At 40.6% G+C, this 24736-nt stretch overlaps 2 protein-coding genes across 4 annotated transcripts in view; one reads left to right on the top strand and one right to left on the bottom strand.

Moving 5' to 3' along the window:
* Positions 1 to 3936, top strand: part of Drp2 (dystrophin related protein 2) — a 54999-nt gene extending 51063 nt beyond the window's left edge. For both annotated transcript variants that reach the window (XM_090327225.1, XM_090327226.1), the window contains exon 24: positions 207 to 3936. In XM_090327225.1, coding sequence (XP_090183351.1) covers positions 207 to 331 — 125 coding nt within the window. In that variant the 3' untranslated portion in view covers positions 332 to 3936. The remainder of the gene's footprint in view (positions 1 to 206) is intronic.
* Positions 3937 to 8312: 4376 nt separating this feature from the next.
* Positions 8313 to 23992, bottom strand: Taf7l (TATA-box binding protein associated factor 7 like). 2 transcript variants are annotated; one of them, XM_090325641.1, is made up of 13 exons: positions 23335 to 23992; positions 21797 to 21864; positions 20898 to 20976; positions 18371 to 18504; positions 17124 to 17244; positions 16873 to 16928; positions 15118 to 15159; positions 13527 to 13671; positions 12734 to 12817; positions 11654 to 11866; positions 11363 to 11475; positions 10364 to 10423; positions 8313 to 9076 (listed from the first exon to the last, which is right to left on the bottom strand). In XM_090325641.1, exons 1-13 carry the CDS (start codon positions 23972 to 23974, stop codon positions 9032 to 9034), a joined length of 1800 nt encoding a protein of 599 aa, XP_090181767.1. In that variant the 5' UTR covers positions 23975 to 23992; the 3' UTR covers positions 8313 to 9031. The 2 variants fall into 2 exon arrangements, with proteins under 2 accessions (XP_090181767.1, XP_090181766.1); XM_090325640.1 differs by having other exon boundaries at positions 12704 to 12817.
* Positions 23993 to 24736: the final 744 nt, after the last annotated feature.

The following is a 24736-nucleotide window of genomic DNA, read 5'->3' on the forward strand; positions in this document are numbered from 1 at the left end:
AGGGCCAGAGATGATTGTATGATTGACTGACTCACTCCTATAAACAGAGGAGATAGAGAGTGCCTCCTATGTAAGAGTCATTGCAATAGGAAGGTGTACCTGCTCTGGGTTGGCCCTTAAGCTGGTAATGTCCTACTATGGTCTTGTGCCTTTCCATAAAGGAGTATCAGGTTATTATTTTCTCCAATCTCTTTTTTCCAACTCAGATGATGTGGGATCAAAGAGCCAGGATGTCAGCCTGTGCTTGGAGGACATCATGGAGAAGCTCCGCCATGCCTTTCCCAGTGTACGAAGTTCTGATGTGACTGCCAACACCTTGATGGCCTCTTGATGGAGCATGACCCCCATCCTGTAGTCCATAATCCTTTCCTGGTTCTGGTCAAAGCCTTCCCTCAGTTTTCACCCACCCTTTCCAGTCCCCACTAGCCCTGCATTCCACAACCAGAGTTATTTGGGCAGCAACAGGGATCTTGTTGTATGTGAAGTGGATGTGGTGGAGAAGGGATGGAGGATAAGGGATAAAGACACATGATTCCTCCAACTGTAGAAATGTGTCCTTTCTCAAGTTTGAGACCTGTCCCTTATGTTACCTTGCTGTTGCTGCCCAAGCAAACTACTTTTTCATTCAAATTGGGAACAGAGAAGTTGCTTTGCAGAACTAAGCAGTGATCACTGGCCCCTATTTTTTCCCTCTATGGGATTATGGACAGAGAGAATCCTAATGACTGCAGGGCACCAGTATTATTTAGATTCACAGAGATCAGCCCTACTAATTCAGGAAAGTGAAAAGATATCTCTAAGACTCCCCTACATAGTTCCCTAAAGAAGTATGGGCAGTATGGACATAGTTACTTCAGTTCCAGGGTATAGCCCTAACCCTTAGAATTCTGCCTCCATGTTGTTTCCTCCTCTAATAATTTCAAATCCTCCTGCCTTAGTTCCCGGCAGACCTTCTATGAGAGGGAAACAGTTCATCTGATTTCTCTTTCCACCTTACATTTGGAAGCATTAAAGAAATATGTGTGGGCTGGGAATTTCTCCCTCACTCTCCTCTCTCCTAAAGGCCTCAGCATTTCAAGAGGCTGAGATTCTTGGGAAACTCAGCCCAAACTCTTTGATATTCTTCTAGACTTGGGGGGTCAGAGGCAGCTTGCTCAGCAAGGGGCTCTTCCCCCTGGGCTGCCTGACATCCTCTGTTCTCTGACCCTTTTCTATCTAGGTCTAAATCAGATGAGGCAACTGGGGTTACCCCCCAGCTAATCATAGAGCAGTTGCAAGTAGCCCTTCTGAATAGATGTCTCTTCCTAGGAGCCACTGGTCATGAATCAGAAAGCTGGGTGCTTTCTACTCAGATGACAACAAGGCCTTCTTGTGAATAACCCTGAAAAGTGAACCCATTCCTCAAACTAAACTAACTCTTCCTAAGCCACATATACTGGGACTCCTTTACCTAGCAACTGTTCAAAGTAGAGAGTAGGGGGTGCGGGGAATAGGCTTGGAAGATTGGAACTGACAATCTACTTAGGCTGCTTTCTACCAAGAACTTTTCCCCCAGAGCCCTGCAGTTGACTTAATTTGCCTGAGTTTCTATGCATTCATATCTATTCTATATAACTACTGTACATCAGTGCTCTCTCAGCCTCACTCACACATTAAATTCTAATACTTCTTGAAGTATTAATGTCCTGCCTTGCTCATTGTTAGACTCAGCCTTTAGTTAGGAAGAGATTAATCAACTTGCCTGTTCCCCTAGAAGGTCCCTGCATTGATATTTGGGCTAAGGTGCCCTCAAGACCAAAGTAACAAGAGCCTTTGGCTACAGAGGAATCAACAGAACAGTCATTCTGTTCTCTTCACTCATTCCAAACTTGTTCCTTTGACACCTGGACTTGGATGAAATTTCCTGGATATCCCTTAACAATGATTCAGGTGCCAAAATAGAGAAGATCTATGCTTCCGCCTTCTCATTCAGAGAAAAAACAAAAAACAAAAAACTTAGCCATGCTAAGAGAAGTATACATCTTCTGGACCCTTTCGGTTCCTAAAAATCTAGCTCAGGGACTTAAAGAAAGCAGTGGTTGCCACCAATATCAAAGAGTGATACATCTCGAGTATTGTGTTATAATCAGGCAGTAGCCTATAGGGAACCTAGATCAATATGATCTGGAGAAAGAAAGGCAGCAGCTTGGGTCCAGAAGCTAAAGATTGCCTCCTTCACTAAGCGACAGGTTTAGGCTTGTCACACCGTATATCCCAACATCTGCCCCTGTGTGTGAGGTCTCTAGGCATGCATGGAGAGCAGAAGATAGGTAGGCATTACATGTATCCGTCAGAGTGGGACATCTTTGTAGGAGCTGGGCCAGAGTAAGCCATTAGAAACTTGTAAAGGACAGATATGGAACAATCCTGTATCAAGAAAGTTCTTTCTTTAACCCCTATCCCACCCCATCCAAGAGCTCTGGGGCTGCTGAGAGCCTGAGGCAACTTTAATGGGTCAGGCATGATAGAAAAGACATAGATCTTGTTACGTAGGATTTGTGCTGTAGGTGAATCGAAGCAGCAGGTGAAAAGTTGAATTCTAAGGGAGTCACAGACATTTTGCTGTCTTGTGTTTACATGTAATGCCTGAGGTGGGTATACTGCTCTAAAGTCTAACAGTAGTTGCTGCAGCATGTTTGGGCAGTCTGCCCGCAGTGAGGCAAATGGATCTGTGGGAGTGTATCCACATTGCAGTTGGATTTACCAAAATGCATTGTATGTTGTTAGATATCTGTCATGTCTTCCAAGGGTGTACTATGTAATGTATGGCCCAGTACTGGAAGGTGGTGAATGGAGTTGCTAGGTTGATAGTCTACTGACTTGTGAAATTAGTCTTAGTGATCAGGAATATGAATGTTTGCTGGAGTTGTTGTTAAATAGTAGATAACAGTTCAGAGTGACAATTTATTCTAGACAGGATTTGAGTGGGGCCAAAAAGCCATTGTAAGCCTACCTGTGCTTCCAGATAAAGCAGAGTGAATTTGCATTTGGTGGCAATTGTTTGAGAAGGCGAACTGGCTGGAAGATATTAAGCTGTGGTAAGATTTCCTAGGAAGTACCCTACCCTAGAAGATGTGTCCTTCCTCCAGAATGAAAAAGTTGGATTCAAGACTGGCAAGTGCTCATTTTCTTCCAAACCCTTCTCTATTGTATACTCCAGTTTCTCGTATCCTAGGAACTTGGTAATAGACTGAGGAAATAAGGAACCAAGAAGCTAAGCATAGGCCAGTCCTGAGATTTATTTTCAAGAATACCCCTACTGCCTGAGGTGTATGTTTTAAATGGATTTGAGCTACACGTCCAACCTGCTTTAGGGTAGAGTATTCTTTGAACTTACATTCTCAATGGAAGCATTGTAGCCTCTGGGAACCTTTCTGACTAGGAATTCCAGCCAATTCCCCTTGACATATTTGACAGACAAAGAAGAATGTATCTACTTTAACAAAAATGGGAGAAACTGAAGGCACTGCCCTAAGGCTGTGGAGACTCAGCTCCTCAGCTAGGCAGCTCTATCTCTGGGCCTTCCTGGCAAAACCTAGCCCTTGGCAACAAAGAAATACTTCAGTGATCTCTCACTGTTTTAACCTCAGTGGCTGTAGGAGAGCAAAAGACTCTGGGCTCCACTTCCAGTGTCCATCTCCTGCCACAGTTGCTGTCCTTGAAAGGGCACCTGCTAAAAGAACTTGTCCACAGGGCAGGACTAAGGGCCAACTGAAGCTACAAGAACTGGTCACAAGGTTGAGAATTGGGGAAGGAACTAGGCAAGTATGGGCAATTGTAGAAAAGATTGGAGATGAAGAGGTGGGGCTGGAGCATATTGGTTAACTTCGATTGCCACTCACAGTGGTGCTTTTTCCCTTTATCCTTGAATTCTGCTTTGAAGAATAAATTTGTATTTGTTTACTTTGGTTCTTTTAGTTCTTCTGATCCAATAGTTCACACCATTTTCTTCTTTGGGGGTGAGAAGAAAGATTGGATCAAGTAAGGACAGGAACACTGAAAAACACGAGGTACCAGATAAGAGAAACATCTATAGGATTAAAAAGATATCCTCGGGGCCGGGAGTTTGGCCTAGTGGTGGAGTGCTTGCCTAGCATGCACGGAGGCCCGGGTTTGATTCCTCGGTACCATATACATAGGAAAAAAAAGCCGGAAGTGGTGCTAAAGCTCAAGTGGTAGAGCTCTAGCCTTGAGAAAGTCCAAGGACAGTGCTCAGGCCCTGAGCACTGGGACTGGCAAAAAAAATGTTTTTTAAAAAGACATCCTCCATGGGGCCAGGAGTTTGGCCTAGTGGTAGAGTGCTTGCCTAGCATGCACAAAGGCCTGGATTCAATTCCTCAGTACCACATACATAGAAAAAAAGCTTGAAGTGTGCTGTGGCTCAAATGGTAGAGCTCTAGCCTTGCGAAAAAGTTCAGGGACAATGCTCAAGCCCTGAGGTCAAGCCCCATGCCTGGAAAAAAAAACAATAAAAGATATCCTCACTGGTCCCATCTGCCATGTTTACCTGGATAGGTAGACCATCCCCCAAATTAGCGAGTTTTCACCTCACAGAATAATTCTAGACAGTAATGGTTCCTACATTACATTCTTACCAATCTGAGTTTTCCACCATCTTCATAAGAAAAATCAAGACAGCCGGGTACTGGTGGCTAATACTTGTAATCTTAGCTACTCAGGTGTCTGAGATCTGAGGATCATGGTTCAAAGCCAGCCCGAGCATGAAAATACGTGAGACTCATATCTCCAATTCACCACCAGATAACCGGAAGTGGTGCTGTGCCTCAAAGTAGTAGAGTGCTAGACTTGAGCTGAAGAGCTCAAGGACAGTGCCCTGAGTTCAAGCCCTATGACTGGCAAAAAGAAAAGAAAAGAACAGAAAGCAAGCAAACAAGCAAGCATGAGAGAGAGAGAGGAAGGAAGGAAAGAAGGAAGGAAGGAAGGAAGGAAGGAAGGAAGGAAGGAAGGAAGGAAGGAAGGAAGGAAGGAAAAAAGGAAGGAAGGAACCAGGGCATTGCAGTGAGTTTCCATATAGTTGTATTTATTGAATAAGGATCTATTCTTTAAGATTTTGGTATGTATGTATTTAGTGTTAAAATGTCCCTATAAATGGATGATAGGAGATAGATATTTCCCTTTAATTCTTCTGTTCTAGTCCTGAGCTTGAACTTAGGGCCTGGACATTGTCCTAAGCATTTTGCTAAAGGCTAATACTCTATCACTAGAACCATAGCTCTACTTCTAACATTTCAGTGGTTAATGGGAGGTAAAAGTCTCACAGGGCCAGGAGCGTGGTGGCCTAGTGTTAGAGCACTTGCTTAGCATGCACAAAGACCCAGGTTGATTCCGTGGCATCACAAACACAAAAAAAGTCAAAAGTGGTATTGTGGCCCAAGTAGCAGAGTGCTAGCCTTGAGAAAGCTCAAGGACAGTGCCCGGGCCCTGAGTTCAAGCTCCAGGACTGGCACGCGCACACACACACACACACACACACACACACACACACACACACACACACTCACTCACTCCCACAAAACAACTGTCTCACAGAATTTCTTGCCTAGGCTGGCTTCAAACTGTCATCCTTAGATCTCAGCCTCTTGAATAGCTAGGATTATAGGCATGAGTCACTGGTGCCCAGAAAAAATTTTTAGTAGACTATAGAGTTTCACTGTGATAGTTCCACACATGTAAATGATATACTTAGATAAATTTCCAAGCCTTCTTATTTACCTGAATTTCAACCATCTTTTATTAGTTTTTACTGAATTTCATTATGCTATTCCATATTCATATAACTTCATTTCCCCCATCATCCTCTACTTTTCCAAGGCCCCATCCCACTAGTTCCCTCCCAACAGTCCTATCTTATTCTTATTCTTATTACTACTAAGGTCCATATTCTACATGAAAAACATGATGAGGATACTACATACACTCATGAAAATAGATTTCAGGTTTTTTTGTCAGTCGTGGGACTTGAACTCTGGCCCTGGGCACTGTCTCTGTGCTCTTCAGCTCAAGGGTATCACCCTACCCCTTGAGCCACAGCGCCACTTCTGGTTTTCTAGTGGTTAATTGGAGATAAGAGCCTCATGAACTTTAGTGCCCAGGCTGGCTTTGTACTGATCTTCAGCCTTCTGAGTAGCTAGGCTTACAGGCGTGAGCCACCATGCCTGGCCTAGATTTGCATTTTCTTTATGGCTGAGAATGTTGAGTATCTGTTTGTTTTGGCCATTTGTACTTCTCAAGAACCTGCTGCTTCATTCTTTGGCCCAATTATTAATTGGATTATTATTTTGTCTTTATTTTTGGAGCTTTTTCTATATTCTGGATATTAATCCTTTATGAGATGAATAATTTGCAAAAATTTGTCTCACATTCTGTAGGTTATATCTTGATTCTGGCAAGCATTTTTATGGCTGTGCAGAAACATTTCTTTGTCAGTCATGCAGCCTGATTTCAGGGCCTGAGCACTGAATTTACTCAAAGCTAACACTCTACCACTTTTTTTTTTGCCAGTCCTGGGCTTGAGCTCAGGGCCTGAGCACTGTCCTTGGACTTTCTCAAGGCTAGAGCTCTACCACTTGAGCCTCAGCACCACTTCTGGCTTTTTTTCTATGTATGTGGTACCGAGGAATCGAACCCGGGTCTTCATGCATGCTAGGCAAGCACTTTAACCACTAGGCAAAACTCCCTGCTGCACTCTACCACTTTGAGCCTCAGCTCCATTTCCCGTTGTCTGGGGGTTAATTGGAGGTAAGACTGTCAAGACTTTCCTGCTAGGGCAGGCTTTGAACTGAGATCTCAGCCTCCTAAGTAGCTAGGATTATAGGCATGAGCCACCAGTGCTAGGCTCAGAAGCTTTTTTATTAATAATGATTTTTTATTAGTATATATTAGCTGTATGGAAGAGGGCTTCGTTGTGACACTTCAATACAGGAATGCAAAGTATCCCTAACTCACCCCTCTGTCACTCGCCCTTTTCCTCTTCCCCATTCTGAAATTTTTTTAATTATTTTTTATTGTGATTAAACCATTCCGAAATTTTAACAGGTTTTATTGTTGTATTTTCACATATAGAAATAGAGTTTTAAAATGCCATTTCATGGCAAAATAAAACATTTTCTATCCCTTTCCCTATCACCAACCTCTCATTTCTCACACCAGTCCACAGAGTTAGGTCTTATAGAAATGACACATCATGCCGGGCATGGTGGCTCATGCCTGTAATCCTAGCTACTCAGTAGGCTGAGATCTGAGTATGAAGGTTCAAAGCCAGCCTGACACTAAAGAACATGAGATTCTTATCTCCAATTAACCACTATAAATCAGGAAATGGGGCTGTGGCTCAAGGGGTAGAGTGGTAGCCTTGAGCTGAAGAGCTTGGGGACAGCGCCCAGGCCCAGAGTTCAAGCCCCATGACTGACAAAAAGAAAGAAAGAAGGAAAGAAAGAAAGAAAGAAAGAAAGAAAGAAAGAAAGAGAAAGAAAGGCACATCATATGCATGATTTTAAATTTTCTAAATAGTTTAAAAGTGAAAATAGGCAAAATTTTGATAACCAAATAAATCCTTTCAACATAAAATCCATTAATATTACAAATTAAAACGATTACTGAGATATTATACAGGGTTTTTTTTTTGCCAGTCCTGAGGCTTGAATTCAGGGCGTGGGCACTGTCCTCATACTACTTTTGCTCAAGGCTAGCATCCTACCAATTTAGCCACAGTGCTACTTCCAGCTTTTTCTGTGTATGTGGTACTGAGGAATCAAACTCAAGGCTTCATGCATGTTAGGCAAGCACTCTTACCACTAAGCCACATTTCCAGCCCTATTTTACAATCTTTTTTATACTACACCTTCAGAAGTGTCAGGAAATCATCTAGTAATAAAACCAAGCACCCAAGCCAGATGCCAGTGACTAATGTCTATAATCCCAGCTTCTCATGCGGCTGAGATCTGAGGATTGAAGTTCGAAGCCAACCTGACAGAAAAGTCCCTGTGAGACTCATATCTCCAATAAACTGCTCAAAAAAAGCTGGAAGTGGTTCTGTGGCTCAAGTTGTAGAGCGCTAGCCTTGACCACAAAGAGGCTCAGGGACGGCACTCAAGCCCTTAGTTCAAGCCCCAGAATTAGCAAAAAGAAAATATTCCAGCAATTAGGGGCTTGGAATTTAGCTCAGTGCCAGGGAACTTGCTTAACATGTGCAAAACCTTTCCAACATCCCCCCAAAATAGTTGACAGAATTTTAAAGTTTTTATTTTTTATTTTGCTCAAAAACACACAATAAAATCCTAATAATGTAACTTGAAAAACACCCCCAAAACAATCCAGGGCTTTAAAAGCAAGTTCTCATAGGTATAACAGACATTTGAATTTTCCTTATATTTTCTTATGCAGGTTAGTTCAAAATAAGAACAGCTCAGAATTTCTTCACTTTGCCCTAACCATTTCCAGCCACAGTTGAAATTACACAATAGAACACAGATAAGCAGCAACAAGAAGTTAGCCCAGAGTGGGAGAGCAGCTTTTATATGAATAGAGGCAGGACAGAACCTACTATTAACTGCAGAGAGGCAGGCACGTAAATTGTAGCTCGTCCTAGCCTTTGATAGGAATGGACTGACTTTTTTCCTTTGTTCAGAAACAAAATGAATTTTTTTCTTTTTTTTGTAGGAAACACTTAAAAACAAAAGATTTTTAAAATGTCTTAAAATATACTAACCAGCTATATGGCATTCTAGGAAAGACTGTCTTTGATAATTACAGGCAAGATTCTCAAATTAACCAAGAAACAAAATCTCATGGTAGAGTGGGATCTTTAAAGCTGTTACATTTATGTTTTCTCCCTGTCTACATGACTACGATCTTTGAACGTATTATAACTAGTAAAAAAGATAAAAGAAACAAATGGAACTGATTCATCATAAGGCAACTGAAGAAACATGCACTGTTTCACCATGTCTGCAGACTAGCTGGTGAACTCTTCTCACTTCTTCTGAAAGTATCTCAATTGTTCCTGAAGGAAAAAGAGCTGCAAACAAGAAAAGGCAGAAAAGCATGAACAATGCATCTAAACACTTAAGTTTTATGACTTCATTTAGTCAATTGTCATTTATTAGTACCACATCATCCTCCCTTTTTTGTACTGCTCTTTTTTAAATAATAGTGTCTTATTCTTTGCCAGGATATATTGGGCCTATACCCGTAAAACCACAACCTTCTCATTTTTTATGATACCTACTGTATGTAGGATGACAAGTGGGCCTTACCACACATAGATATTGGTTAAGATTGGGCCTCACAGACCTGCACTCTGGCTGGTCTCAATCCATAATGTTACTAATCTCACCCTTCTGAGTAGCTAGGATCATAAGCAGAAGCCAACATGCCCAGCAAACTATTTTGTTTTTCAGTGTTGGTGTTTGAACTTGGGGCCATGCACAGACATTGTACCAAGTAAGCTACATGCCCAGCCCTATGGTAATATTTTTTTGCCAATACTGGGGCTTGAACTCAGGGCCAACACACTGTTCTGGAGCCTTTTCAAGGCTAGTGCTCTACCACTTAAGCCACAGCACCACTTCCAGCTTTTTCTGTGTATGTGGTACTAAGGAATTGAACCCACGGCTTCATGCATGCTAGGCAAGCACTCTACCACTAGGCCACACTCCCACCCAGTTTTTTAAAGTTTAAATTAGATGTAATTCACCTACTCAAAAACTCTTCAAGGACCTCTTGAAGCCCATTTAGGACTAAAACTCATCTTCCTTATCATAGCCTGAGAAGAACTACTCTGCTATGACTTATGCATATTTTTTCCAATGTTCGGTTAAGCCAATCTCTTCCATGGTATAAATACTTGAGTTCTTCAGTGAGACCAAGTGAGTCAAATATGCTCTGCCCACAAAGCTATTCATCCCACTCTCTGCCTCCCTGTATTGAGGCCTGGGTTTTAAATGACTCTTCTCTCAAAGTTTGTCGTGATCTATCAACAGAATTCAGGATTCTCTTTATTCTGATTAACAACAGCGACTTTCTGTTTTTTCACAGTACTTTCCTTCAGTTTGTACTTTCATGTTTGTAGGATAACTTGTTTGCTATCACTTTTTGCAGGTTCTGTTAGCTATTTATCAAAGACAAGGATTGCATTTCATTCCACACTGTACATTAAGTGCTTTTTACTCCGTAGAGATCCATCTTGCTATTGTATTTAGAACATTTGTTGATCTCTATTCTTGTGAGATATAAAGACCCAAATGACACTGGAGGGAAGGTTCTTTGAAGCAAGTATTTTATTGTTTATAAACATAGTACTCACCTGATTCTGCCTTTCCTTTTCCTGTAATCTAAGCTGCTCCAGCACACAATGCAAATGAGCCTGGAAAATAAATTGTATAAATAATGAATGCCGTGTGTCAAATGAAAGGGAACAACTGAATATGGAATAATTTGTTGAATAATTTGATTTAAAAATTTATTAATCAGGCCCTGGAGTGTGGCCTAGTGGTAGAGTGCTCGCCTAGCATATATCAAGCCCTGGGTTTGATTCCTCAAACCATATACACAGAAAAAGTCAAAGTGGCATGTGGCTCAAGTGGCAGAGTCCTAGCCTTGATAAAGCCCAAGGACAGTGCCCAAGACTTGAGTTCAAGTCCCAGGACTGGAAAAGAAAGAGAAAGAGAGAGACAGAGAGATACAGAGATACACAGTCAGAGACCAAGAGAGGGAGAAAGGGAAAGAAAGAAAGAAAGAAAGAAAGAAAGAAAGAAAGAAAGAAAGAAAGAAAGAAAGAAAGAGAAAAAAAGAAAGAAGAAAGAAAGAAAAAAAGAAAGAGAAAGAAAATTGTCAATCAGCCTATGGCTCATGCCTATAATCCGAGCTACTCAGGAGGCTGAGATCTGAAGATTGTGCTTTGAAGTCGCCCTGGGCAGAAAAGTCCTGGTCAGTTTCTTATCTCCAGTTAACCACTCAAAACCCAGAAGTGGTACTGTGGCTCAAGTGGTGGAGCGATAGCCTTGAGCAGAAAGAGGCTCAGGAACAGTGTCCAGGCCCTGAGGTCAAGCCCCACAATTGACAAAAAAAATAAATAAACCTGTCAACCATACAAGAGTGATGATTTTTAGATGATTTAAGTCACAAAAACGACCTATTTTATTTTACACACTCTGCATCAATTCTTCATTGGAGCCTTCTCAGGTGTTGTTTAGGTTCTTAAATGGACAAGAACACTCCATAATGGTGACAAGAGTGGAAACACAAAGGGGGAATTTTCAGAGATATGAGGATGTGTTCAATGCCAGTCAATAAGAGTTCTTACCTTGAGGGGTAGGTTATCCACTTTCCTGATGATAGTCTTCTGTCTTTCTGCTTTGTTCTGAATCCTTTGCAGTTTTTTCTCCTTAAAATAAATCTGCTTCTGAAGTTCCAAAACTAACAAAGGTAGAGAAGAGACTTTTATGTAACTACATATAGCCTAAACTAATGAATAAAGATCCAAATCAAGCTCTGACCAAAAACTTCTCAAACTTGTATGGAATGGATATTGGGAGCTAGTCTTTATCTCTGCTACCCATCCCATTCAATACCTTTGTTTTTTCTACTGACTTACCTAGCTCACAGATATCTTCTATTTTTTCATACTTCCTGGCTTCGATAATTCTAGCTCGTAGTATCCTTTCTTGATCCTCTTCAAAACCATCATCTTCCTCTTCTTCTACCTCTATGAGTTCATCATCATCGTCTCCCTCCTCTTTGTCATGTTTATCATCATCTTCACTGGTACTACTAGAATCGCTGAACATCTTCCGCAGTCTCTCATATTCTATTGAGTTTGAGCATGAAGATGAAATTACCCTGAAGCTTTGCAAATGACTCCCACCCCAGATAAAACTCCTCCTTACCCTCAAATTTACTAGGCAACCAGAGAATTTTTTTCCAGTACTGGAGCTTGAACTTGGGGCCTGGGCACTGTATTTGGACACTTTTTGCTTAAGGCTAGCATTCTGACACTTGAGCCACAGCACCATGTCCAGCTTTTTCTGAGTATGTAGTACTGAGGAATTGAACCCAAGGCTTCGTGCATACTAGGTGAGCACTCTACCACTAGGCTGTGTTCCCCGCCCAACCAGAGATATTTTTTGGGGGGGGGCTTAAACTCTTACCAACCAGAGAATTTTATAAATCAATTTTATAACAGGGAAATTATTCCCTTCGTGAAACAATGGCAGGAAATACAAAGTAAATTATCTCAAGCTATTTAGAAAGGTCCATAGGAAATGGAATACCTAGGATGGAAGGGAAATTATAATTCCAACTGGAGGAACAATAACAGGGAAGAAGGGTAAAAGCAGGGCCGAGAGTTTGGCCTAGTGGTAGAGTGCTTGCCTAGCATGCACAAAGATCCAGGTTCAATTCCTCAGTGCCACTTACATAGAAAAAAGCCAGGAGTGGTGCTGTGGCTCAAGCAGTAGAGCTCTAGCCTTGAGAAAGTCCAAGGACAGTGCTCAGGCCCTAAGCCCAAACTCAGGACTGGCAAAAAAAAGGAAAGAAAGGTAAAAGCGTCCTTTTTATTGATTTATCCTGTGAATCTAGGGAAACACCTCATATATAGTTAGCATCTGGCCTACCTGAAGCATCAATTCTGCTTCTACTGAAATACCTGATAAACTATAATCTTCCTTATAGTCACCAGTTCCTGGGGATACTGGAGAGTCTGAAAGGCATCTTTGAAATTCTGTTTCCTTGTTTTCCTCATCAGCAACAACTTCCCATCCTAAAAGGTAGGGCAGTCAAGGGAAAGCAGAAGGAAAGGAGAGAGCAAAACTCAAAGGAAGACGTTCTTCTACTAAAAAGGTTACTTAATGTAGTTCAAATGTAAGCCAATTCTGTCTATATCTTTCGAGTGGAAAAGTGTCACTTTCGGTTTTCTGCTGGATAATGGGAGATAAGAGTCTCACAGACTTTTGTACCTAAGCTGGCTTTGAACTGTAATCCTCAGACCTCAGCCTCCTGAGTACCTAGGATTATAGGTGTGAGCCACCCCCACCCAGCTGCACATAAATACATACTGGACTCTGAGGAGGCTGAGATCTGGAGGATGGAGTTTGGAAGCTAGCCAGACAGAAAAGCCAGGCAGACTCTGTCCCCAATTAATGAATAAAATGCCAGACTGGAACTATAGCTCAAGTGGTAGTGTGTTAGCTATGAGCAGTAAGTGGAAAAAGATCATGAGGACATGAATTCAAGAGCTAGTACTGTATAAAAAGGAACATTTCTAAAATGTCTATGTTCTCTACACATCAAAACTGGCACACAAGTAACAGAAGTGAAGGTTGAAAATGTTACTCAATGGAAAAAAAAACTTGCTTTACCAAGATCCTGAGTTTGATCATTGGCCTGCAAAAAAACCAAATCCTAGATTTATCATTATATGCACATTGAGTGGAACAGATCCTATGGAAAATATTTGCTGTAAAGGATACGTATATTGATGGCTTCAGCATCCGAAAAGAGCAGTCTCTTCACTTCCTTTTCCACTTCTGGAGAATCAATGAACTGAAGTAGAGTTTGGGAGTTACTACTGCTACTGTCATTTAACCCTCTGTGTTTTGGAGAAGTACCCAGTTCCTATAAACCAATGAATTCCAATTAACTAGGTCTTGCTAGATACTTATCCAATCACCAGTTTTACTTTGTGTGTGTGTGTGTGTGTGTGTGTGTGTGTGTGTGTGTGTGTGTGTGTGTTCACATAATACTGGGGCTTGAACTCAGAACCATACCTTCCTGTTGGCTTTTACATTTTTTGCTGTTCCTGGACTTGAACTTGGAGCTTAGGCACAATCCCTGAGGCTCTTGGCCTCTTTGTGCTCAGGGCTAACACTCTACCACTGGAGAAACAGTGCCACATAGAGATTTTTCTGAGTAGTTTATTGGAAATAAGAGTCTCATAGACTTCCTGCCGGCCCTGACTTTGAACCACAATCCTCAGATCTCAGCCTCCCGTGTAGCTAGGATTACAGGCATGAGCCACTGGTACCTAGCTTTGCTTGGCTTTTTTTGGCTTAAGGCTGATTCTCTACCACTTGAAACACACCTCCACTACTTGCATTTTGCTTCTTCTTGAGCTGGCTTTGAACCATAGTCCTCCAATCTCAGTTTCTTGAATAGCTAGGATTACAGGTGTGAGCCACTAGCACCCAGCCTGTAATCCTAGCTACTCAGGAGCCTGAGATCTGAGGATCATGATTCAAAGCCAGCCAGACACAAAGGGACATGAGACTCATCTCCAATTAACCTCTAGAAAATGAGAAGTGGAGCTTGGCTCAAGGGTAGGGCGGTAGCCTTTATCTGAAGAGCCCAGGGACAGTTCCTAAGCCGAGTTCAAGCCCCATGACCCCTGCTATTTACAAAAGCATCTTTAAATAGGGCTTATATGTTTATTTAGTAAGCTTGTTTTCTCCAATTAAATCACTTGTGACATTTGATCTTTTTAGACTGAATCTCAGAGTTATTTCCCCAAATTATTAATTCAAGAAATGTTCCTACAAAATTTGGATCTTAGGTGGGTGTTTTCCCTTGAATCTACTTTTAGAGAATTGTCTCTACAGCTACCAGTTCATCATCTACAAATAGACATCAATATAGTGTGGATATATGCTATCGCAAGGCTATGCTTTGAAAATAAAATTAGAGAAAAAAATCCGTTTGTAATACTAAGGACCACTGGCTAAATGGTATCGTTTTCTCTAGAAGTTTTTGGACACTAAACACGGGGTGCACTTCTCAGTGAATAAAATCCAGGTTATGTGTTTTTGACATATACATACCCTGAGCAAGGGTTAGAGGTAAGAAGAAAGGTTCTAAAAAGTTTTGTAATTCATTTGATTTGTTAAAAACTAGTGAGCTACTAGACACGAGAAAGGATATCAATGCTTGTGAAGTGATGCACTTTCTATCTGGTGAATATAATATAACCCTTCTATTAATTACAGTAAAAATATATGAAAAAACTAGTGGGATACTAAATACAACACATTCAATTTAAACAATGAAATTACACTATGATTGCTTTACCTCACAAAAGCTCAACTCTTCAGCTGACTTGGCATCAGGGACCTTTAAAATAAACAATGAAGCTATATTGCAATTGCTATATTTTAGTAATGTTTAAAGAGCTCTACAACTATACTTAGTTTTATATTTAGGAGGTATTAAATAAATACTGTTAACTGACAGTATGAAGCCAAAGCGACATTTTATCTGGGAAAAAATAGTAGATATCAACTCTTCCCAAAATGACCTCTAACTTGAATAATTAAGAACAAGACAAGAAATACTGTGGTAGTGGAATTGTTTAAATGAGTAAGTGCATATGAACCTATGCATGAGATAAAACTGCACAGAACTGCCAGTTAGCAACTGGCCTTAATCCTAGTTATTCAGAAGTCTGTGTTCTGAAGATGGTGATCTGAAGCCAGCCTGGGCAGAAAATCCATGAGATTCATCTTCAGTTAACCACCAGTAAGCTGAAATGGAGCCGTGGGTCAAGTGGTAGAGTGTCAGCCTTGAGTAGAAAAGCTAAAAAGCAGCACACAGAGCCTGAGCTCAAGTCTTAGTACTGGCACACGTGTGTGTGTGTGTGTGTGTGTGTGTGTGTGTGTGCACTTGCGTGCGTGTGTGCATGCACAAATATACACTTACAGAGAATTAACCATACACATACACATGTGTAGAAGTGAATGAGAAATGTGAATAAAATCAATGACTTCCAATAATGTTGTTTACCTGTTTGTAATACTATACTATAATTTTATAAAATGTTACAATGAGAAAACTGAGGGAAAAAAGCACATGGCATCTCTCTGTCAATTCTTACAAGTGCTACAAGTTAAAAAGTTTACTATAGAGGGCCAGGAGTTTGGCCTAGTGGTAGAGTGCTTGCCTAGCATGCACGGAGGCCGGAAGTGGTGTTGAGGCTCAAGTGGTAGAGCTCTAGCCTTGAGAAAGTCCAAGGACAGTGCTCAGGCCCTGAGCTCAAGCCCAGGACTGGCAAAAAAAATTACTATAGAAAGAAGAATCATAGCACTCCCATAGCCTGCCCATGTTCCTACCAACCTGCAGCAAAGTTAGAAATATAAGCACAGGTCCCAGTTCTCATATTCTTGATATGTTCTTTTTTCTTTTAATCAGTCATGGGGCTTGACCTCTGGGCCTGGGCACCGTCCCTGAGCTCTTCAAAAGGTTAGTGTTCTACCACTTTGAGCCACAACACTACTTCCGGTTTTCTGGTGGTTAATTGGGGTTAACAGTCTCACAGACTTTTGTGCCCAGGCTGTCTTTGAATGGCAATCCTCAAATCTAGGATTGTAGGCATGAGCCCCAAGGATCAGACTAAACAAAGACTTAAAAAAAAGGACAATCTCAAACTGGATGCTCATGCTTGTAATTCTAGCAACTGAGGAGGCTGAGATCTGATTGGAGATAAGAGTCTCTATGACTTTTGTGTCTGACCTGGCTTTGAAACATGATCCTCGTATCTCAACCTTCTGAGTAGCTAGGATTACAAGTGTGAACCATCGGAGCCTGGCTAGGATATGTTCATTTTCAAGCTAAATCTTGTAAGTGAAAGCTAAAAACATGAGCTCCAGTGCCCTAATTAACCTATACTGTCAAACATCAGATATTCACAACTGCTAACATACAGTATTGGAGTTGTTTACTGAACATATAAACAAATGAACAAATTAATTCCCAACTGACTTCCTGCCTGTACTTCGCACTCTTAATCATCTAATTCAACAGCAGATACACAAACAGCATAAGACTAACCTTTCTTTTGACTTTCCGGAACCTTCTCTTTTTGACGTTCTTAAGTGGTGGAGCAACTACAATAAATACAAGTGTGAAACATACACATAAAAAATAGCAGTCACATATCTCTCTGAATTTGATAAACAAAAAGACTTCATAACAAGTGTCTGAGAGCCTAATGAACCAGACAATAGGTCCTTGATACACTGGGAATAGGACCGAGTATTTAAATGTAGTCACCGAAAATGAAAAAGTTGTTAATGACTTACTACCATGTTTCCAGGCATATTTTTTCTTTTTTTCCTCATTATTCCCAGTTATACTATGGTTAGCTGAAATAACCACTTCCTCTGGAGAAGGCTGAACAACATCATCACTGCACACAAGCATCTACATTTAACAAAAAGAAAGAAGTTTACTATGGTTCTAAACCTTGGGTTAGTAATAAATAATTACTACCACAAATCCTGAAACACAGAAAAGACTGATGTTTGATATTTCCAGGAAAACCAAGTATTGTGTAGTATGTATCCACAGTCTCCCTTCTTGTCACCTCTCTCCCTATTTCTCTCTCTTCATTTTCTTCTCTCACCCTCTCCCCTTTCACTTCTAGTAGCTTTGTACTAAAAAGCTGATTTTTTTAATTAACAGTATTGATTACTGCAAAAGTAATGTGTTGAAAACATATGTTTTAGTATTTTGATTTAGGGAGGGACTAGTAGAGATGATAAATATGAGCCAATTAAAATCTTTACTTAACATACTGGTACTAGCAAAACATCAGAATAACATCCTGATTGCTCATGCTTTTTTAATTAATTTAATTTACTCCTAATAGCAAAAGAGGGTTCTGCAGGTTATTTGGACTAAACAAGGTAGTGAAAAGTTAAGCATCAAACACTGAACCAGAATTCTGACATTTTATTTCTGTACAATCTATCTAGAAAATAGAAAAGGCATCAGCCATTCGACAAGTGAAAAGGAATATTGAAAATAAGAGAAATGAAAGGAATTCCTTGAAGGATGTGAGAATGATGTGGGAATCATAGAGCCCTATGGGGACTATGTGTTTAAAGTATGAATGATAACAGTGGAAAACCACTGGCTCTGTCTGAACGGATTTTTTAAATCAATGTTTGACAGTTTGCATTAATTCCTGCCAAAAGACAGCAGTCCCTGTATTTACTTACTTTAGTGAGGAAATTCCCGCATCCTTTACTAAAATTGCTTAAGTGCTTCCTGATTTTCCATAATCCACCCTTGGAATGTAACTGTAACCTCAATAAGCTTTCCCTGGGCAAATGTGAGCCTATTATAGCAGAGTTGGGGATAAGAACTTCAGCTTAATCATCTCTGTCAGTTCAACGCATTCCTTGCCTTCTGATGGTAACTGGAATATTAATTATTTAATGAATAATATTCTGAGATATCACTGCATAGCCATCTCTACATCTGTCACCCTGTAATCTGCTGCTGAAACCAGCACAAGATGATTTAGAAAAACAATATTCCATACCTGAGAAATATCTCCTGTTTTATAAAAGCTTTTCTTATCAAGAGTTTTCAAGCTTCCAATAATGCAAGGCAAATCAACCATCTTAGCAGATAGCCGGACATTTTCTATCTGAACTATCCCATGACGTCCATCAGCTAAAATGAAGTAGAAAAGTTTAAAGCTGACATCTTCTCAATGAACTATGAAGCTCCTAAATAATGAAGAGTTAGGTTGGACAGAAGAGTTTTTCTGTGAAGCCTGCTATTTCTTGCAGTGATAAAAGTTAGTAACTTAGAGAAAATGAAAGGAGAGCATGTGGAGCTCTCCCCACCCCACTCGCAGTTTATGTTTCCTCCTGGAAAGTAGCTAAGATTTTGGTTGTTTTTTAATTAAATATAGACAAATAGAAACTATTTCACTTTTGTCCTGAAAGGAAAACTCCAATTGTTTTGGGGTCCAGAGTCCCCACACAATTGGGGGCCAGCAGCCCATACTTGTAATCCTAGCTACTTAAGAGGCTGAAATTAGAAAATTAAGTTTGGAAGTCAGCCTGGACAAGAAAGTCTGTGATGCTCTTATCTGCAATTAACCATCAAAAGGCTGGAAGTGGAAGTGTGTGGCTTAAATGGTATCATGCTAGATTTGAGCAAAAAGTCTCACAGTCTGTGTCCAGGCTCTAAATTCGAATCTAAGCTCAAACCACCACCACCCCCCAAAAAAGAGATGGAAAAAATAAAAAAGAAAATTCCATTCACTTAAATACATTCCTTTAAACAAACATTCAACTGCTTCACTCTGTGTACTTTCAAAAGGTTGGATGAAAGGAGGAGTGGTTCTGGAATGGTGCTAATAAGTTTCAAGTGGAAAAATCCTATATAATCTATATAATGATTATATTCTATATAAATATATAATGATTATATTCTATATAAATCTATATAATGGCTATATTCTATATAAATCTATATAATGATTATATTCTATCCAACAGCCACAATGAACTTTGAAGTCTGTCCACATGTCACAGACACAAATATTTTTCAGCTCAAGATAATTTGGAAGAATATACTACAAGATAAAATGCTTTAGGAGACCCTGTATTTTCCACTTATATCACAGTACTTATAAGGTGCAATTTTATTTCCTTTCCCCGTGTATACATTTCATATTCAAGCATTAAGAGTACCCAGGGCTGTGAATATGGCTTAGTGGTAGAATGTTTGTCTACATGGCACGATGCCCTGGGTTTGATTCCTAAGTACCACACTCACAGAAAAGGCTGGAAGTGGCACTGTGACTCAAGTGGAAGAGTGCTCACCTTGAGCACAAGAAGCTCAGGGATATTGCCTGGACCCTGAGTTCAAGTCCCAGGACTTGAAAAAAATGCGCAGTGAATTACTACAACAGCTCACTTTTAATTGTAAAAGTCTCCTAAGGAGGCAGAGATTGGGAAGATTACAGCTCAGAGAAAACGAAAGTTAATGAAACCCCTATTTCTAGAAGGAAGCAAGGTATGTGCTTCACATTATACACACAGCTATGTAGAGAGTATAGGTAAAAGGATTATGCTCTTAGGCTAGGCCTAGGCAAAAAGCCTGAGCCTCTATCCCAGGAAACAATTCTTTCCTTGAGAAGTATGTTCAGGTCCTCTTGCCCATTTTCATTGTTATTTGTTTTCTTGCTACTGAGTTGTTACTTACATATTTTGGATATTGATCCTTTATCATATGGTGTGCAAATATAAAAATATTTAAAGGAGAGTTCTAGACTTTTACAAAGAACTCATATTCATTTGTCATTCTCTTGGACATTCAGAAATCATAAAGAATCTAGCTATAGATTATCAGCTATATGAGATAACTGCAATTGATCTCCAAGATCTTCCTTATGCACACTATGATTACCACAAGTTGCATAATTCTTACTTTCTTTCCCCTTTAAAAACAGTGAGGCATTGGGCTGGGAATGTGGCCTAGTGGTAGAGTGCTTGCCTAGCATGCACAAAGCCCTGGTTTGATTCCTCAGTATCACATACTCAGAAAAAGCCAGAAGTGATGCTGTGGCTCAAGTGGCAGAATGCCTTGAACAAAAAGTATCCAAAGCCAGGCATGGTGGCTCATGCCTATAATCCTACTTATTCAGGAGGCTGAGATTTGAGGATCATGATTCAATGCCAGCCCCAGCAGTAAAATGTCTGTGTGACTCTATTTCCAACCAATCACTAAAAAAACAGAAGTGGCACTGTGGCTCAAGTGGTAGAGTGGTAGCCTTGAGCTGAAGAGCTCAGGGATAATTCCCAGGCCCAGAGTTCAAGTCTCATGACCAACAAAAAAACAACTGTCAAAGGAGAGTGCCCATGCCCTGAGTTCAAACCCCAGAACTGGTAAAAATAAACAAAAAACAATGAGGCATTGAGTGAATAGTTTCCTTAAACAATGAGTCTTTCAAAACAGAGATCATGTTCTTTTTCATATCTTCAGCATCTAGTACAGTGTCTGACATGTAATAATCTCTTAATAAATTGTTGTTAAATATATTAGCTACTTACAAGATAAATCAAGTTTCAGTTTATTCTTCATAGGGACACTTCTGGAATGTATTAGGTTCCTAACAGTACAAGCATGTTCCTAGAAAGGATGTAAATTGATAAGTAATAATTGTCAGTTGGAAGCTAGAATAGACAATACTAAAGAAAAACATCCATGCCTTAAAAAAAGTACTTCTAATAGCTAAGCTTTACTGGATACATTTTCAATGGAGAAAGAGCTTTCTGAACCCATCCTAAACATAGATGGCTCAACTAAATAATGCTTGAATATAGGTCTTAGTAGGAAATAGACTTAAAATACAATGTTTAGATGAGCTCTGGCAGCCCTGCATGGTAATGAACTTTTAGAAGACAGTGCTAGTCCCTCTGAGGTGAAAGAAAAAATAATTTACAAGAATTTTCTCTTGGCTGCTCAGGGAATGGGCTGTGTCTGTGCTAAGTGAGAGGATCCATCATTATCACAAATATGCTGCCAGGAAATCACCTCTGTTATCATTGGTGCATACAGAAAGAAATGTTCCTAGAAGAGTAGACATAACAATTATGGCTAGTTGATAGACTATGATTGCTGTGAATGAAAGTGTTTTGTTTTGTTTTTGTCAGTTGTGGGGTTTAAACTGAGGGCCTAGGTGCTGTCCCTGAGTATTTCTGATCAAGGCTAGCTCTCTATCACTTTCAGCCACCGTGCCACTTCTAGTTTCCTAGTGGTTAACTGCCTATGCTGGCTTTGAATTGCAGTTTTCAGATCTCAGCGATCTCAGTAGTTAGGATACCAGGCGTGAGCCATCAGTGCCCAGCTTTATTCTGAGATCTTATGGCTTGAAATACATGTTAGTGAATTCACTCAGAAGCACACTTTTGTAAAGGGATATTAGCTCAGGGATGGAAAGGTTTCTTACCATAGGCAGACGCATTATAAAATGGTTCTCAAGTTCAAAAGGAGGTTCGGTCACACTTTTGCCCGTCTCTTGTTTTTGAGGTCATAGAAAACAAAATTGACAGAAAGTCACTTAAAACTGGTTTTACTCTTTTTGCTGATTACTTTTAGTAGTCAATAGTTAAATTATGCAAGACCTTACCCAAAGTCCAATATCTTATGTAATGTCTTGATTGTTCCTAAAGTCATTTATCTACCTTCTAATAGGCAGAGTTCTTCCAAAGTCAATGCAAAATGCTATGATGTAATAATTTGAAGACCAAATGAGCTAAGCTGCTAGAAACATGATTTAGCCAACTTAAAGATATTCTTTGACTCTTAAGAAGTAAAATTCAACCACACAGTGGTTGCTATTTATACAAGTTAAATGGCTTCTAGGACGAAGGAAAGAATGAAAACTAAAGGCTGAAACCAACTCTTAAACCAACCTGCCCGAATATTCTGTATTTTCGTTTGTTTGTTGTCAGTCGTGGGCCTTGAACTCTGGGCCTGGGTGCTGTCCCTGAGCTTTTCAGCTCAAGGGTACTACTCTACCCCTGGAGCCACAGTGCCACTTCCAAATAAGAATAATGATAATAATAAATAAATATAAAAAACTACCCTTCCAGGGGCCAGTGGCTCACACCCGTAATACTAGCTACTCAGAATGATCACGGTTGAAAGCCATTCCTAGCAGGAATGTCCATGAGAGTATTATCTCCAATTGACCACTAAAAATCTGGAGTTGTGCTGCAGGTCAAGTGATACGAGCCTTGCACAAAAAATGCTTAGGGACAATGTCCAAACACTGAATTCAAGCCCAAGGATAGGCACAAGCAAAAGAAAAACTAAAAAAGCAAAAGTCAGCCGACTAAAGAGTCACTGTCATGGCCGCCATTCTCTTAAGGCTGTAGGAGCCCAGGTTCCTCTCAGCCAAGAAGGGTGTGGCCTGTGTGCAGCATTCACACAGCACAGGAACTGATTGGAGCCGCAATAGTCCTTTTTCCCCGCCCTCCCAGCCCGCAGGGCTTCAGAGCCAACTAAAAAACGCCTTCCAAGACTCCTGGCCAATCAAATGTGGCTACAAAGCATTCTCCTCACAGTAGGCGGGAAAGCTTAAAAGGCACAAAAATGTGTGGAGCACGTGGGCGTTTGGCGGAGGGGACGCTTAGAGAGCAAGGTCACTACTTTCTATCCCATGACTTTCTACACAGGGCCGACTCTGGGGACTCGTGAAGAGTTTTCCCAGCTAAGCCGGCCTATTTCATTGTTCTCTAAAATGTGTTCCATCAGATTCATCATCTATTTGCTACGACTCAATCAGCGTAGAAAACCCACTACGTAAAACACCACTAAATAAATATGGCGTCCAGGCTCAGTAATCCGCACGAGTTTCCCCAGCTGAGTGACTAAGGAATCTCTATTCCTCACAGGACAATGATCAACGCTCACTTTTAGAATTTCAGTTTGCCCAGAGACCCCCCTCCTCCCCTTAGAATAGAGAAATAAAAAGACACTGACTTTTCCCTCCCAGTCGGCTTGTTGGTTCACTTGTTGGTTCGCTTGCTGGCTGGCTTGATGTTTGGCTTGTTGGTTCGCTCGGTGGTTCGCTCGGTGGTTCACTTGATGGTTGGCTTGCTGCTTCGCTTGGTTCGCTTGGTGGTTCGCTTGATGGTTGGCTTGCTGCTTCGCTTGGTGGTTCGCTTGATGGTTGGCTTGGTGGTTGGCTTGCTGGTTCGCTTGATGGTTCGCTTGGTGGTTGGCTTTCTGGTTCGCTTGGTGGTTGGCTTTCTGATTCGCTTGGTGGTTGGCTTTCTGATTCGCTTGGTGGTTGGCTTTCTGATTCGCTTGGTGGTTGGCTTTCTGATTCGCTTGGTGGTTGGCTTTCTGATTCGCTTGGTGGTTGGCTTTCTAGTTCGCTTGGTGGTTCGCTGGGTGGCGCTTTATTCTCGTCCTCCATGCTGCTAGTACAGGCCTCGGCCCAGCCGCCATGTTCCACGGCAACTTCAGTGCCCCCCATTATGTCGGTGCTGCTATCGCAAACATCCTTGATAGGACTGTCGACAGGAACTTGGGGTTCTCTGTCCTCAATTCCTGACAACGTAGAATGTATTGGTTCACTTTCGGGAACGCTGATCGGTGCTCCCTCTTCACTCTCCATGATCCACGCGAGAATGAGAACTAGAGAGGCGGGTAACGTAAAGTGTTTTCCAGTGTGTACGTACGAGACTTCCAGAACTTTCAGATAATGTTGCAAAAGGTCATTTCTTTAAAGGTACAGGCATAATATTAAATATTATTACCCAAGGGGTGCTTCTAGGCACCTGTAGACAATGGATTTAAACATATTTATAAGGAATACATTTGAAAGACTAGTTATTTTACAATCTTCTAGACACCTGAATTTTATTTCCATTTAGTTAAGCTTGGTAGGAATCTTTATATTCTCATTCTGCCATGGATCCACATTGAGGGCAATAATAAAAAAAATACACGAAGACACCAGTATTACATATATTGAATATTACAATATTCTCTTTAAGACATTTTTTTTGTCAGTCCTGATCTTGACCTCAGGGTCTGAGCACTGTCCTTGGACTTTCTCAAGGCTAGAGCTCTACCACTTGAGCCTCAGCACCACTTCTGGCTTTTTTCTATGTATGTGGTACCTTTTAAAGATAAAAATTTGAGGAACTTTATGGAAAGATTTCTATTTTAAGATGGTAATGGTTTTCAACAATACGGACAAATTGAAATACTAATCAACCTTTTATACAGTGACTTCTAGGAACTTTAAAACCAAACTATAAATCCATTTCTAAAAACTACAAATTTTATGAGCATGTGTCAATCTTTGCATTACTTTTCTTAATTATGTATTTTAATATTTATTTATTCTATATGACACATTATAAACTATATA

The sequence above is a fragment of the Megascapheus bottae genome, chromosome X (assembly GCF_031878675.1).
Source record: "Megascapheus bottae isolate mThoBot1 chromosome X, mThoBot2.hap1, whole genome shotgun sequence".
Taxonomy (NCBI): domain Eukaryota; kingdom Metazoa; phylum Chordata; class Mammalia; order Rodentia; family Geomyidae; genus Megascapheus; species Megascapheus bottae.